Source organism: Alligator sinensis, unplaced genomic scaffold, assembly GCF_000455745.1.
Source record: "Alligator sinensis unplaced genomic scaffold, ASM45574v1 scaffold116_1, whole genome shotgun sequence".
NCBI classification, from domain to species: Eukaryota; Metazoa; Chordata; order Crocodylia; family Alligatoridae; genus Alligator; species Alligator sinensis.
This window is the reverse complement of record NW_005841908.1, coordinates 2,859,056-2,872,787: the sequence shown is the minus strand read 5'-3', so window position 1 is coordinate 2,872,787 and position 13,732 is coordinate 2,859,056. Positions and strand designations below refer to the sequence as shown.

Below are 13,732 nucleotides of genomic sequence, written 5' to 3'. Positions count from 1 at the left end.
CCCACCCCCAAGTATGTTGTCATGTACCCACCCAAAAGCAGGATTGATTCTGAGGTTCACAGCATGTCATGCATAGATATTTTCCTGAATTTTCATTAATTAATATAATATTTGGCCTCTATTTGTAGCTAATGTTAAACTATGTTCAGTTTTATCATTTTTATATTTGTATGAACTGTGTTCAGAGTCTTTCAGGTAGCACTTATCAACTTACCATGTTTGGGCAGGTTTGGATTATTTACCAGACCTTTTCATTTCTAGGAAAGTTAAAGCTCTTTGTAGGTTCGTGCTGGCAGTGTCACCCTGTCCTGTTCTTCTGGCTAGCATTTCAAAAACTGAAGCCCTTATAAATCTAGGTAGGATACTTGTACTCTCTTAATTTGTGTTGTTGCTTTGAAATACCAGTGGCAGCCAGAATTTGCATACAGTGGCTGTAAAAGAAGATATGTTTAAATAGACACACGAGCTACCTGGGGCCCTTTTTGCTCTCCACTCCTTCATTTTACAGTGTATTGAGCACATTTGAATATGCGTTTACTCTGTGACCACTTGCATGCTCTGTAGGTAGCATCTTCTGTTAAGAGAGCCAAAGGGATGTGGTGAATCCTTTTCTTTGTGGTGGGAACTAATGCAAAGCCTAGTAATGAGTTGGCAAGAACAGACATAAGAAACTCTACCCAACACACTCTAGTGCTGTTGAATCCTACATGCTGTGTTGTAATGGCCCAACTGTGTGCATCTTCATAAAGCTTTTGTTTGTGTCACAGAGTGCCAACTTACCTGTGGTACACACCCTGGAGTGTGTGTGCTGTTCTCATGGAGCCGCTCTTGTTGTCTTTCTTCCAGACAAAGAACACTTGAAGGAGAAGGAGAAGCTGGAAGTGGAATTGGTGACCCTGCGTTCTGCCAATGAGGATCAGCGGAGGCACATCGAAATCCTGGATCAGGCACTGAACAATGCTCAAGCCAAGGTCATCAAACTGGAAGAGGAGGTGAGGCAAGGCATCATTCTCTGGCTCTGCTGGAAATTATTGCTTTAATCACTATTCATTTTACAGCTGTAATTCAGTCCAAGTCCTGAACCCTTTCTTGAACAGAGGCTAGAACCCACCCCCCACTTCCCTCATAACCCCTTCTAGGCAGAAAACATGGAGTTATAAAACACTAAGCCAGATGAAAGGAGACCACATTCATAGATGCTTTCAGAGCAATATGTAACCAGAAAATTGACCAGATTACACCAACTAAATGCTAATGTAAGGGCAGGACATGTAGTTCTATAAAGTAAAAAAAGCCTTACATTGATTTAGGACATGAATCCGATATTGGTTAAGCCCATTTCTTTCCAAAGAATCCCAAGTTATTTGAATAAAGAATGACAGCCAGTTAATTAACCAATTCACTAAACACAATGTAACAGGACTAGACAACCTGCACCCAAAAAAGAGTATTAAAAGAATTGACTGAGGGTTTTTTCTGAACCACTTAATAGTCAACAAATCTTAAAATATTGGTGCAGGGCCAACAGAATTGAACAGATATAATGTCCTGCCAATATTTAAAAAGGATTAAAGGGGTAATCTGGAAAGCTATAGGCCGGTAAGATTGATACCCATCCTGGGGAAAATCATGAAAAGATTGATTTGGGATGCAGCCAGGAAAAAAATAAAGCAGGGTACCATAGCACTATGGTGTGATGGGTAAGGAACTTCCTATGCCAGTGCTTACTGACTCATTGCCAGGCTTGACATTATTGTGAGAGGAAAATCGTCCACCAGTTCCCTTTGAAATCATTGAATGGATGATGCCAACTATTGAGCACACAGAAGGAGTCATTATACTATGTGCAAATTCAAATGTGATCACTATACTCTAAAACAGGGGTGGGCAAAATACGACCTGCGGGCTGGATTCGGCCTGTAAGGCCATTCTGTCTGGCCCGTGGGGCCCCTAAAAAAAAGTAGAAAATTAATATTTCTCTGCCCTAGGTTCCTATCAAAAATGACAGGAACCAAGGGCAACGGGACCCAAGGGAAGCCTGGCAGGCTCCAACAGCGGCCCGCCTGGCCCCGCCCCCTAGCCGGAAGCCCCAGCCACAGTTTCTGGCCTGGGAGCATGTGGCTGCCCAGACGTGGGAAGCTCAGGTAAGTGGGAGGGGGACCCCAGGCAAGGAAGGAGCACAGGGGGAAGTGGTCCTGGCCCGTGCCCGGTGCCCCACACTGCAGCTGCTTGCAGCCCGCATGGGGCTGCCTGTGCCTGCTCCGGACAGCCCCATGCTGGCTGCGAGCGCCTGTAGCGTGGGGCACCGGGCATGGGGCAAGGGAAGGGCTGCTTCTGCCCCCTCCCCCCCTCCGCTCAGCTTTTCCCTGGGCTCCTTCCCTGCACGGAGAAAAGTGGCCCCTCGCCCGCCCCATGGCCGGCACCCTGTCCTGCAGGTGCTCGCAGCCCGCAGGGCTGTCCAGAGCAGGTGCCAGTAGTATGTTTTACTACTTATTTCTTAGTTCTAAAAGAACAAATAAATAGTAAAACTTACTGAGAGAGGATGATTGTGCAATTAAGGCACTTGACTGAGATTTTGGGAACCTGAGTCCAACTTCTAGCTTTACAGACTTACAGTAAGTTCACGACCTGCTTGTGTGACACTGATCAGTCACATGATCTCTTTGGGTCTAAGTGAACAGTATGTAAAGCAAGGTTAATAATGCATCCTTATGACCACATTTTGTCTGGTACTAATCACAAAATTAAAACATGTTTTCAGAAATAGCTTCAGATTTTGTGTGTCAGTTTTTATCTGTCCAACTTGAGATTAAAATTTTTAAAGTTTTGAACTGTGATCTTAAACAGGGAGCTCTTAAAATAACTTGGAATTACATGAAGAGGGGAAAAAAATCAGAGGGAAAGTCTACACTGTTAGTGAGATTGTACCACCTACGCACTTCCGAAAACCCCTATGGAATTTTTGTATTGCCAATCATTATAATTTAGTTTTAAAAGCTTTTTATAGCTAGACAGGAACAATCATAATTCATGAATATTAATGCAACTTCTTGAACATGAAAATTACCCAATATGTAAATCTCCATAATTTTGAATGCCTGCTTGTATGGAAGGATTTTATTTAAAATCTGACAGTGAAGTTGCATCTGCCTGCATCATAAGTTTAATCACTACTGGAATACGGTGCCAAGTTCTGGTGTCCCCATTTCAAAAAGGAAATTGAAAACTGGGAAAACATTTAGAAAATAAAGTACAATTAGATGTCTGAAATCATGGCTTATAGCAAGAGATTAAAGTTAAGGCATGATTGGATGCCAGTCCACATGTTCATAGGTGACGAAATGTCTGATCATAAGCATCTCTTTTATCTCAGCAAAATAGGTATAATGAGGCCCAGTGGCTGGGCAGTGAAGCTAGACAAATGTCAGGCAAGAGGTGAAGTGCAGATTGTTAATAGTAAAAGTAAGTAACTGTAGGAACCAAGTTATTGAGGGCTCTGGTGTGTTCTCCAGCACTTAGAAGTCTAAATCAGGACTGAATGTTTGTCTAAATAAAATATGATAACTTGTCAATGGACCTTAAGCATAAGTTGCTGAGTGACCCTCTATGACCTGTATGCAAGCTATAGGTAAGAGGTCAAACTACATGATCATGGTGACACCTTCTGGCTGTTTGAGCTGTGGATCTAATGCTAGAAATTTGTCAGACCAGGAGAAAAATGTTTTCCCCCGTGATCATTGGCTGGGACCAGCACTTGGAAAGGTGTACTGGTCCTGTAAATATTTGTATTGCTTCATTAAGTGTTTCTTGCCCTACTAGATCATGAGTTATTGGATCTTAAAATCATATCATTCTGATTTACAAACTTGCTTCCCTTTATACATTTAATTTCCCAGTCACGCAGCATTATTTCCCTATCAAATCTTTCGTTTTCCATTTAGCAAATTTTTTTTTTTTTTTTTTTTAATAAACATGTGCAAGAACTCAGTAAGGATATCAGGATTGGCCCAAGAACAATAAGAACTTAGCTTGGAGAAATCTTGTTACTACTGATAAATGAGTCAAGGAGAACCCGGTCTGACTCACTGGTCCCAGCTCAGTTTTCAGAGCTGGTAGTTCGCAAACCCATCCTGTAAACTGAACATGGAACCCAGAAATACCTGTCTCATACTCACAGGATCTTTGAGGATATCATCTTCCACTTGCTTCTTGATACTTGTCTAGATTTGAATCCAATTAACATCAGTGTAAATCCACTGAAATCTTTAGAATTGTTCCTGTTTACACCAATGTAATGGAGATAAGATCTGGCCCATTGCCAGTGGCCCTTGAAAGGTTGGTTAGGGTCAGCTGCATTTTGAACTAGCTGTTACGACTCAAGAAAGAGACCACAGTAGGTAGTTCTCTGAAAATGTCAGTTCAGTGTGCAGCAGCGACCAAAAAAAGGCAATAAAACATTAGGCATCCTTCAGAAAGGAATTGAAAATAAAACAAGAACATCATTGTGCCACTATACAAATCCTGGTACACCCTCGTCCTGAATACTCCGTGCAGTTCTGGTCCCCACATCTTAAAAAAGATATAGCAGAATTAAAAAAGGTACAGAGAAGGGCAGCCAAAATGATCAACAGCCTAAAGCAGTTGCCGTACCAGGAGAGAGTGAAAAAGCTAAGACTCATCAGTTTGGAAAGGAGAAGACTGAGGTCTGTATGTTAGTCTATAAAATCATGAACTATGTGCACCAAGTGAACAAGGAAGTGTTGCTTACCAGGTCCCAAAATACTAGAATTAGAGGGGGTCCATTGAAATTTTTAGATGCCAGGTTTACAAGTAACAAGGGAAAATATTTTTTTACACAATATGTAGTTAACTTGTGGAATTCGTTGCCACAGGCGGTGGTGGACACAGATAGCATAGCCAGGTTCAAAATGGGACTGGATAAATGATAGATATATTAATGGCTATTGAACAGAATGGTTGGAGATGTTTCCTCTGGCATCTCTAAAGCAATAATGATGGATGCCAGGGAGGATATTGAAAAGGGAATAGAGCACTCTAGACATATCTGTTTCATTGCTTTCCCCCATAGCATCCATTTGTGCCACTTAGAGACACAATACTAAGCTAGATGGACCACGGGTTTCACCTCGTATGGCACATCCTGTTCTGAAGCTTTGCTTTGTTCCCTTGTGGTAAAGACAAAACAACAGCATGGATTTGCTTGTCAGTTTTAGGCTGGCATAAGGGAGCTCTGAGGAACAGGAATTCATTGTCATTACAGTCTATGGGAAGGAAGATAGCTCAACCTCAGTGTCTGAAAACAATGTTGTATATTCAGAAGCACCATCCAGGGCAGTGATTCTCAACAAGGGTGACGGGACACCTTGGGGTACCTTGAGATCCTTACAAGGGACCGTGAGGTGCCATGCAACATTAGTACTGTTAGGTGTGCAAACATGATTCACAAAATAAAGCCAGAGATTCCATATAGGAATCGATAGTGTTAAAAAACGTTCTGACTTGTGGCTTTTCTGAGTTCTTTGCATTATAAAATTGCTGTATGATTTTCCTGTAGTCAAAAATGAGTGAAAATTAACAGCTTGCATGTGTTGAGTGTTAATTTCTCTACCTCCTGTTTAGCCTCTAAAATGTTTAAAGAACTGAAATTTTACCCACATCCGCACAAATAAAGAGGAGGAGTGCTTATCTAGGTTAAAAACTGTAAATCCTTGTGACCAGCCATGACTTCACACAAATACTAACATCTACATCTCAATTTCCACGTGTCAAGTGTGCATGGTCATACCAGTATTCTGCAAAGTGCAAGCTTTCTAACCCTACCTCCCTTCTGGGTTGAGTGAGTATTTTCTCCAGCCTTGAAATCTGTAGCTTACTTTAGACTTTCAGCTTAGGCTACTTGATTTGTTTCTGTGCTGTAAAAACAGATGCATTTGAAAGGGGATTGAACATTTATGTTGATGTAAAGAAAAAAGAAAAAGAAAGGAAGAATGGGAGGAAAAGGAAACAGTCCTAGCAGAGAAGGGGATTTTAGTCTGCAAGGCTGAATTCTTGCACCTGGCTGCAGTAGTCAAAGTGATATCGATGCAGTATGGCTTAAGCATCCTTGCTACATGGGCAAGAGCTCTCCATCTGGTTCAGAAGTCATTTATACTTTGGATCACACTGGGACTCACTCTGAGAGATGCTGAGCACTTACCTCTTGCCTTCATAAATCTGGCGCATTCACAAATCAGTTGCTTCTGTAAAATCAGTTTTCACAGAAATCGTTGATGTTGTGCCTACTGACAAACATATGCCTTGGACCATCTAGAGCAGTATTTCTCAACCCGTGGGTCAGGACCCAAAAGTGGGTCTCAAGAATATATGAAAGGGTCGCAAGCAAACTTTAGAAATGGATTGTCCTTTAAAGGAGAAAAACATGGGGAAAGGGTGGGTTTTCCCTTACAGGCTGGCAGAGTTCCAGCCTGCAAGGTGTTGCTTGGAGCCCCCCCCATGCCCCACACACCCACTCCCTTCCCCATACTGGGGACTGGGACCTGGGGGCTGAGGCCAGCGGGTTGGGAGTGAGGGGTACTAAGTCGGGACCTTCGATGTTTATGAATGGATCCTGGTACAAAAAAGGTTGAGAATCACTGATCTAGAGCATGGGTGTCAAATGTTTTACCTGCAGCCCAAATACAGCCTGCAGAGCCAGGTCATCCAGCCTGCCAATTTTGCCACACCCGTGGCTGGGATGGAGGATCTTTCTGCAACAGCAACCAAGTGCCCAGGTGACAGTCACAGTGCTGCTGAGAGCAGGCCCAGCACTTTGGCTTGTTGCCCCTTGTGGCAGCCAGGCACCCATGATACCTGACTCTTTCTGGGGTGCTGCTGGGGCTCCAACACCCATGTAGCTACCAAGTACCCAAGTGAAAGCAGTGATGCTGGAGACCAAGCAGCACTGCAGGAAGAAGCCCAGCACCCAGTCTTGTTCCTATGGTGGTAGCCAAGCACCTGTGATGCTGGGCTTCTTCCTGACACATCCCTGTCTGTACCAGCTGGAGTGGATACCATACACACTGGATCCAGCTTGCAGAAGTCCATGGGCCCGATCTGGCCCTCAGGCTGGTCCCAAGCCATTCATCCAGCCTGCAGAATCAGATGAATTTGAAACCCCTAATCTAGAACTTCTGAGAACTCCTTTCTCCCCAAAAGGTCCTAGACTTGGTAATTTCTGCCATTAATAAAATATTGTTCTACTCTATTGTCCAGTAGTTACCACTTCCTTAATACAGTGGGAAGCATTGACTATAACAGCACAGGAAGCACCTATAGTTCTCCTACTGTCTGCATCCACTTTATGCCTGAAAAGTTAACAGGGGAGGGAGTCAGTGTGCTTCCACATGTTCAGGCTAGGGTATGCTACTTTACTAAATCAGAGATTAATCTCAGGCCAGAAAATGTGGTGTGTTGCAAAATCAGCATGTGATGTTTGGAATAATTTCTGTATATACAATAGGAGTAGCTGTAGTTTTAACTAGCAGTCAATGTGTACAGATACAAAAACAATCCCTTAATAGCAAAGAACACATCTGGATCAATCTCCTGCCCTTAAAATGAAACCACAAAAATGCGCTGAGAAAAAGGCCCCATCTACTTTTCATGTTAGCAGTTTTTAAGGGACTTGGCCATGGTGGAATTGGATCCCACTTTGGTGGCTAGGTCTACTTAGGTACCTAGTTTGCAGAATAGGATCTGACCCATAAATTTTCTGACCCATAAATTTTAGGGACCATTAAGGATCATCTAGTCTAAAATCCTGTGTACCACAAACCATTTCTCTACCAATGAGCCCAAAAACTTGTCTTCAGACAGGCATCCAGGCTGAATTTGAAGACTTCAAGAGATGGAGAGTCTACTAGTTTTCTTGATAGTTGTTAATCACCTCACCAGTGAATATTGGAGTCTAATACCCAATCTGACTTTGTCTGGTTTCAGCTTCTAGACATTGGTTTGTGTTATGCCTTTCCCTGCTAAAGCAAAGAGCCATGTGGTATGGGGTATTTTTCCCTGTGAAGTTCTAGAGTCATTGAAAGTCGCACTTACATTTATCATGTGCCAGCCATGGGTGCATATCACATTGGCTGATTTGGTCTGTATTTCTGTTTTACTGCCAATTACCTTGTGCTTCCAATACACTTTTCCCCAAGCTGCGCAAGAAGCAAGCCTACGTGGAAAAGGTTGAGAAGCTGCAGCAGGCTCTAACCCAGCTGCAGGCAGCATGTGAGAAACGGGAGCAGATGGAGCGGCGATTGCGCACACGCCTCGAGAGGGAGCTTGATTCACTGAGAATGCAGCAGGTAAGAGACCAGTCTTGAGCCACAGACCTGGGATCGTATACCCAGGCCTACCTTCCACCCTTTGGTGCCCTCCACCCTTTGCTATGTCACTGAAAACAACAGTGATTTTTTTTTTATTTGTCCATGTTTGATGTACATGAATAGACCCTAGACTTTACGTGTTCATGAGCCACTCTCCTACCACTAGTAAAAATGGTAGTGCGAATACTGCACCAGTTACTGGCAGCAGGAGTGAGCTGGAGTGAGAGAGGTCTTTTCACACAGTCACATGGTGGACAGATGCCGAGGTGGAAGGGGCACTATAGCTAGTTAGGAGGCAGTATTTTGTGGGAAGACTTTGATGTTGCCATTCATTAGGAATGCCAGTGTAGGAGCAGGTGCTTGTGGTGAGATTGTGCAGAGACCTGGTGGTTATGTGCGCTATTTGACCTTATTTTATCTGTTAAGAGTTACTTCCCTTCTCTCAACAAATAGAGAAACTATCCTGTAATGCTGAATAAGGGTGTTTCCAAATCAACAGTTATTTCTCTAATCCCAGCTATTTTCATTAACCAATATACCCCTTTTCCCATCTGTTTGATGTAATGGTTGCAGGGCTGGACACAGACATGGGCGAACTGGGCAGCTGCCCAGGGCCCAGACGGAAAGGGAGCCCAAAAATGGTCATTTTTTTTCCATTGTCCGGTTATTATTATCATTATCCCTGGCAAAGGGGGGCCTGATACTAAAAGTTCAGCCAGGGCCACCAGGAGTCTAGGTACGGTGCTGAATGGTTGCAAGAGTTTCTCTGTGATGTGGCCCTTGCCTCACTTAACTTGCAACTGAACTGGACTCATGCAGTGCTCTACATGTGGAGCTATCTGTGGAAGCCACTTTGAAACCAGTCCACAGCGAATGTAGTAGCTGGCATGTTTAGTGCATTTTCCAAAGAATGCAGTTACTCTTGTACTGCCTGGACTTTCTCTTTTTCTCTAGATCCAACTCATGTTGATTCCCTAGATCTGGGGTTGTATGTGTACCCCTGGGGGTACTTGGGACGGCCCTAGGGGGTACACGTGGCGATGCAGGGAGGCGGCGCACGGTGATGGCATGGAGTGATGAATGCTGGCGGCAGCCACACGCTGCTTCCCCACCCCCACTCCACCGTCATTCACCACTCCATGCCGCACACCGCCATGCACCACCGGGTTTGTGTCTGGCCGCCTTAAACACCCCCCATGTGGAAGGGGGTACACTCCAGAAGGGGTACCCACCAGAAGGGGTAGACTCCTTAAAAAGGTTGAAAACCCCTGCCCTAGATATCTGCAGGCTGCATTCAGAGAGGGACCCTTGGTTGAGGCCTTCTTATTGAGAGGTCCATAAGGTACTTAAGGCTAGATAGTGAAGTTTTGAGTGACAGCCTGTGCTGACCAAGTCTGTGGTGTGGAAATACTCACATAACACTTGCTAAACTCCCATTGCTCTGACCCAACTTATTCCTGGCTTAAGAAGCCTCTTCTGTGGTTGCTAAATATAACAGTCTCTAACTAAATGGATAGCCAAATGGATGTCAGTGCATTCTGGAGAACTGTCACATGCTTAAGACTTATTTTTTTACCAGTCGCTCTAAAGGGTTCGTTGACTTCCTTCAGCATCATCAAAACACCTGCATTATGGCTGTGTGCAGCACTGAAGTAGAATCCTGGATGCTTAATATACACGACTAGACACAGGGGCAAATGGCATCTTTAATTTTGTTTTGCAATCAGGGCAGTCAGTTTCAGCCCTATCAAAGGCCACCTTGCTGTGGGTGTCAGGTTCTTGCTATTTTGGATTTGTCCCTTCATTTAGACAATGCCTTCCTAAATTGCTGGTTTTCACTGGTAGATTGGGTGGACTGTTTATTGTTTTTACTGTGTCGTTGCCTGATGCTGCTTGGCTTGCTTGGCTTATTCAAGCCCATGCAAAAGCACTGCTTCCAACACCACTGTTGGAACCAAAAGCTGGGATTTGCCATCTGTGCTGTGTCTGAAGGGGCCAGTATACTCTGCAAAATTTCTTTTAAAAAACCATCTGTTGCACCAGAGATGCTGAGGGCTTGAGGAGAAAACATTGTTTGTACACGTGTGTCCAAGCAAATGTAAAGGATACAGCCAAGGACCTGGCCCTTAATTTCAGTAGGCTTTTATTAAGAAGAGGCAAGGTACAGAAGGATGCTCAGACAGCATGTGGCTAGCATTCTCTACTGTAAGACAATGTTGCATTTGGTCCACATGAATACTGGCACCGGTACAAAATATTTTACATGATTGCAAAGAGCCACCTCCTCCTGTCACCCTGGGATATTATTCAAACATAGGTGAGATCCAAAATTGAACGGGGATGGGGATAGATTGTGCATGTGTCTATGAATGAGTCCTTAGAGTCTGCGTTTTTTTGGCAGTCTTGTGCCTTTGTGCTTAAGTGTATGCTTGGAGGCTTAGTTTGACTATATTAACAGCACAGTTACTCTTCTAGGTAAGCAACTGTCTTTCCCCCTTTTACCATGTATCTGTTTCTGAATTCCGTCTGGTGTTATTTCAGGTAAAGAGGAGCTTATGAAAAAGAAGAACATGACGAATTAGTTGAGAGAATTTGCAGCTAGCAGCCAGTACGTATAACTTTGGGCTGCAGATGGTCACCAGATGTATACACTAGTACATTAAACCACCACTTAGAGAAACTTCTGAATGGTGTAAAAAGACACATAAAGCATGACACATAGCTTTAACTCTTAGACAGTTAACACATTTCCCCTTGAGAAACTCAGTGGCTTCCATAGCCCTTCTTTAATTAGGAGCTGTTACTTCAGTAGTGAATGAGTGCACTGGTATGTAGTGTTTATCTTGTGACTTCAGAATAAAAGATCTTATTCTGCTCGCAGTCACACAGGTGTAAATTGGGAGTAACACTATTGACGGTAAAGAGTTTATTTATTTATTTATGTACAGTGCCCAAAAGCTTGTCCAACAGCTCTTTCAGCTATACAGTTGGTCCAAAAAAGATATTGCAAAAAAATCCTTGCCCCTTGGACATTTCCTGAGCTATCATAACTACAACACTAGCATATATATTTGATTTATATGCTGTCCTTCCCAGCAAAGGCTCAGGGCAGCTTATAGGAAGAGAATATTATAACTTAAAAGGGAACTAGTTTAGAGGGTATCTGGTGATATTCTATCTCAACTGAGTTGCCCAAATAGGTCTGACAGTGTTCCTGTCAGTCCTCAGCCTCTGTCATCATATCGGGCTGTGGGTGTCAGTTTATCTCCTGGTTCTGGCACAAAGCCATGCGCCTACTGGGAGTCCATGTCCATCTCTCGTTGGCTTACCATCTCCAGACAAATGTCCAGACTCAGAAGACCAGTCAGGTCTTAAAGCACTGTCTCCATCACTACCTGATTTTTCAACAGAATAACTGATTCTCATTCCTTAAGTTCACAGAGTTTGCATACAATAGCTCCAAGCATATCTCAAACAGACAGAGCCCATTCTTTGCAAACTATGGGTTTTACCCCCAGGTTGCATCCTGACTTACCTATAAACTCCAACAACCCCACAGCTACAGAATGGGCATACCACATTCATAAAATCCAGGAGGAATTAATGCAATACCTGGATAAGACGAAAGAGGCTTGTAAGTGGCAGGCAGGCCAGCACTGACAGCTGTGGCCTGCCTATTTTGTGGGACAAAGTCTGGTTGTCAACCAAACATGTCCACACTGACGCATGGAAATTAGACCACCACCTCCTCAGCCCCTTCCACACAACCTGCCAAATCAATCTGGTAGTCTTCAAACTACAACTCCAGACACTGAAGATACATACACCTGGTATACACCTGGTATACACCCTGTCACTATTTAGACTCCATATAGAGGATTCTTCCCCTCCACCACTTCCTGTAACAATCCAGGGACAGGAGGAATACCTGGTCCATGAGATTTTAGACTCAAAGTGGAGATGAGGAGAGTTGCACTACTTAATAGATTGGGAAGGCTACAGGCCTGAAGACCACACATGGGAATGACCTGAAAACATCCATGAACCCAACTTGTTGAAAAAAATTCCATGGCCTCAAACCTAGGGCCTCAGCCTAGCCAACATTGCTGCTCATCTCAGCCTGTTGCCCCATAGCTGATCATCCAGACTGGTCATGGCCAGCCTGAAGCTCTCAGCAGGATCTAACTCTCTCCTCTCTCTCCCTCTTACCGAAGTGGCTGTCTAGGGTCAGCTGACCCTCCACTTCTCACATATAAACCCCTGAGCAGGAACAGAAAGTGTCTGAGCAAAAGGGCTGTACCTAACCCATGATTGCTCTGATGCTCCCTCCAGCTTATTCTCTGCTTGATCTTTCAGCTCCCTGACTTGGCTCATGGTAACCTCCATCTACTCCTCTAGTGCTCTTGACTTGGCATGCTTTCAGACTCTACTCTCTGATTGAACTCCCAGCAATCTGACCTGGTTTATCCCCAGACTCTTCTCACCTTTCCTGACCCTGGCAGGTTCCTGACCCTGAGTGACTCTAGACCTGGACACCCATGCCACAGTCTGACAGCTTCCAAAAGCTGTCTAGGCTTGGGTACTAGCAGGCCTCAAGGGAGGGATTTCCAGAGCTGAGGGGCAGCTGCTGAAAATGACCTTCCATGCATTTTTGCCAAGCAGACTTGGCATATTGATGATACTTGCAGGAGGTTGCTTGTGGAAGACCTTAAGGATTGTGATGGGACATAAGAAAGGAAGTAGTCCCTTAGGAACATAGGACCCAAACTAGGGTGCACCGATAGAGATTTTTGGGGCCGATACTGATAGCCAGTTTTTAAGGAGGCACAATCTGCATGCGGGGTGCGAGCGGGCTGCAGCTGCAGGCTGGGGCCGGGGCTGTACTGGGCTCTTCCCAGCAGGTGCTGGGCTGGGCTGTGTTCGGGGCATGCAGCAGCAGTGCTGAGAGGGGGACTATGGTGAGGCTGCAGCCACCCCAAAATTCACCGTAGCCTCCCTCCCGTAGGCGCCTGCCCCGCCCCGAGTACAGCCCAGCTTAGCCCACACCAAGAAGAATCCAGCGCAGCGCTAGCCCCAGCCCGCAGCTGCAGCCCACCTGCACCCCGCACGCAGATCTGGGGCACACTTCCCCTGCCCCCAATGCCCTTCTGGGGTGTGTGCAACAGCAAGAGTTGCCCACCCCTCCTTCCCCGCGCCCTCCAGATGAGCTGCGGCTCTGTCCCATGCTCCACTCCACCCCGGCTGGCCAGTACCTGCCCCAGCCCATGCCCCAGCTTCACTCCCTACCTCACCACGGGGGCCTTGATCTAAAGCACAGCATCTTAGCAACATCACCATACAGCAGTGTGTAG

General features: G+C 44.9%; 1 protein-coding gene across 6 annotated transcripts in view; it reads left to right on the top strand.

The window, feature by feature from the left end:
• Positions 1 to 13,732, top strand: part of AMOTL1 (angiomotin like 1) — a 148,362-nt gene that overhangs the window by 117,701 nt on the left and 16,929 nt on the right. For all 6 annotated transcript variants that reach the window (XM_006018626.3, XM_006018622.3, XM_014517419.2 and 3 more), the window contains 2 exons: positions 847 to 992; positions 8,211 to 8,360. In XM_006018626.3, the coding sequence (XP_006018688.2) occupies positions 847 to 992; positions 8,211 to 8,360 (296 nt within the window). The remainder of the gene's footprint in view (positions 1 to 846; positions 993 to 8,210; positions 8,361 to 13,732) is intronic.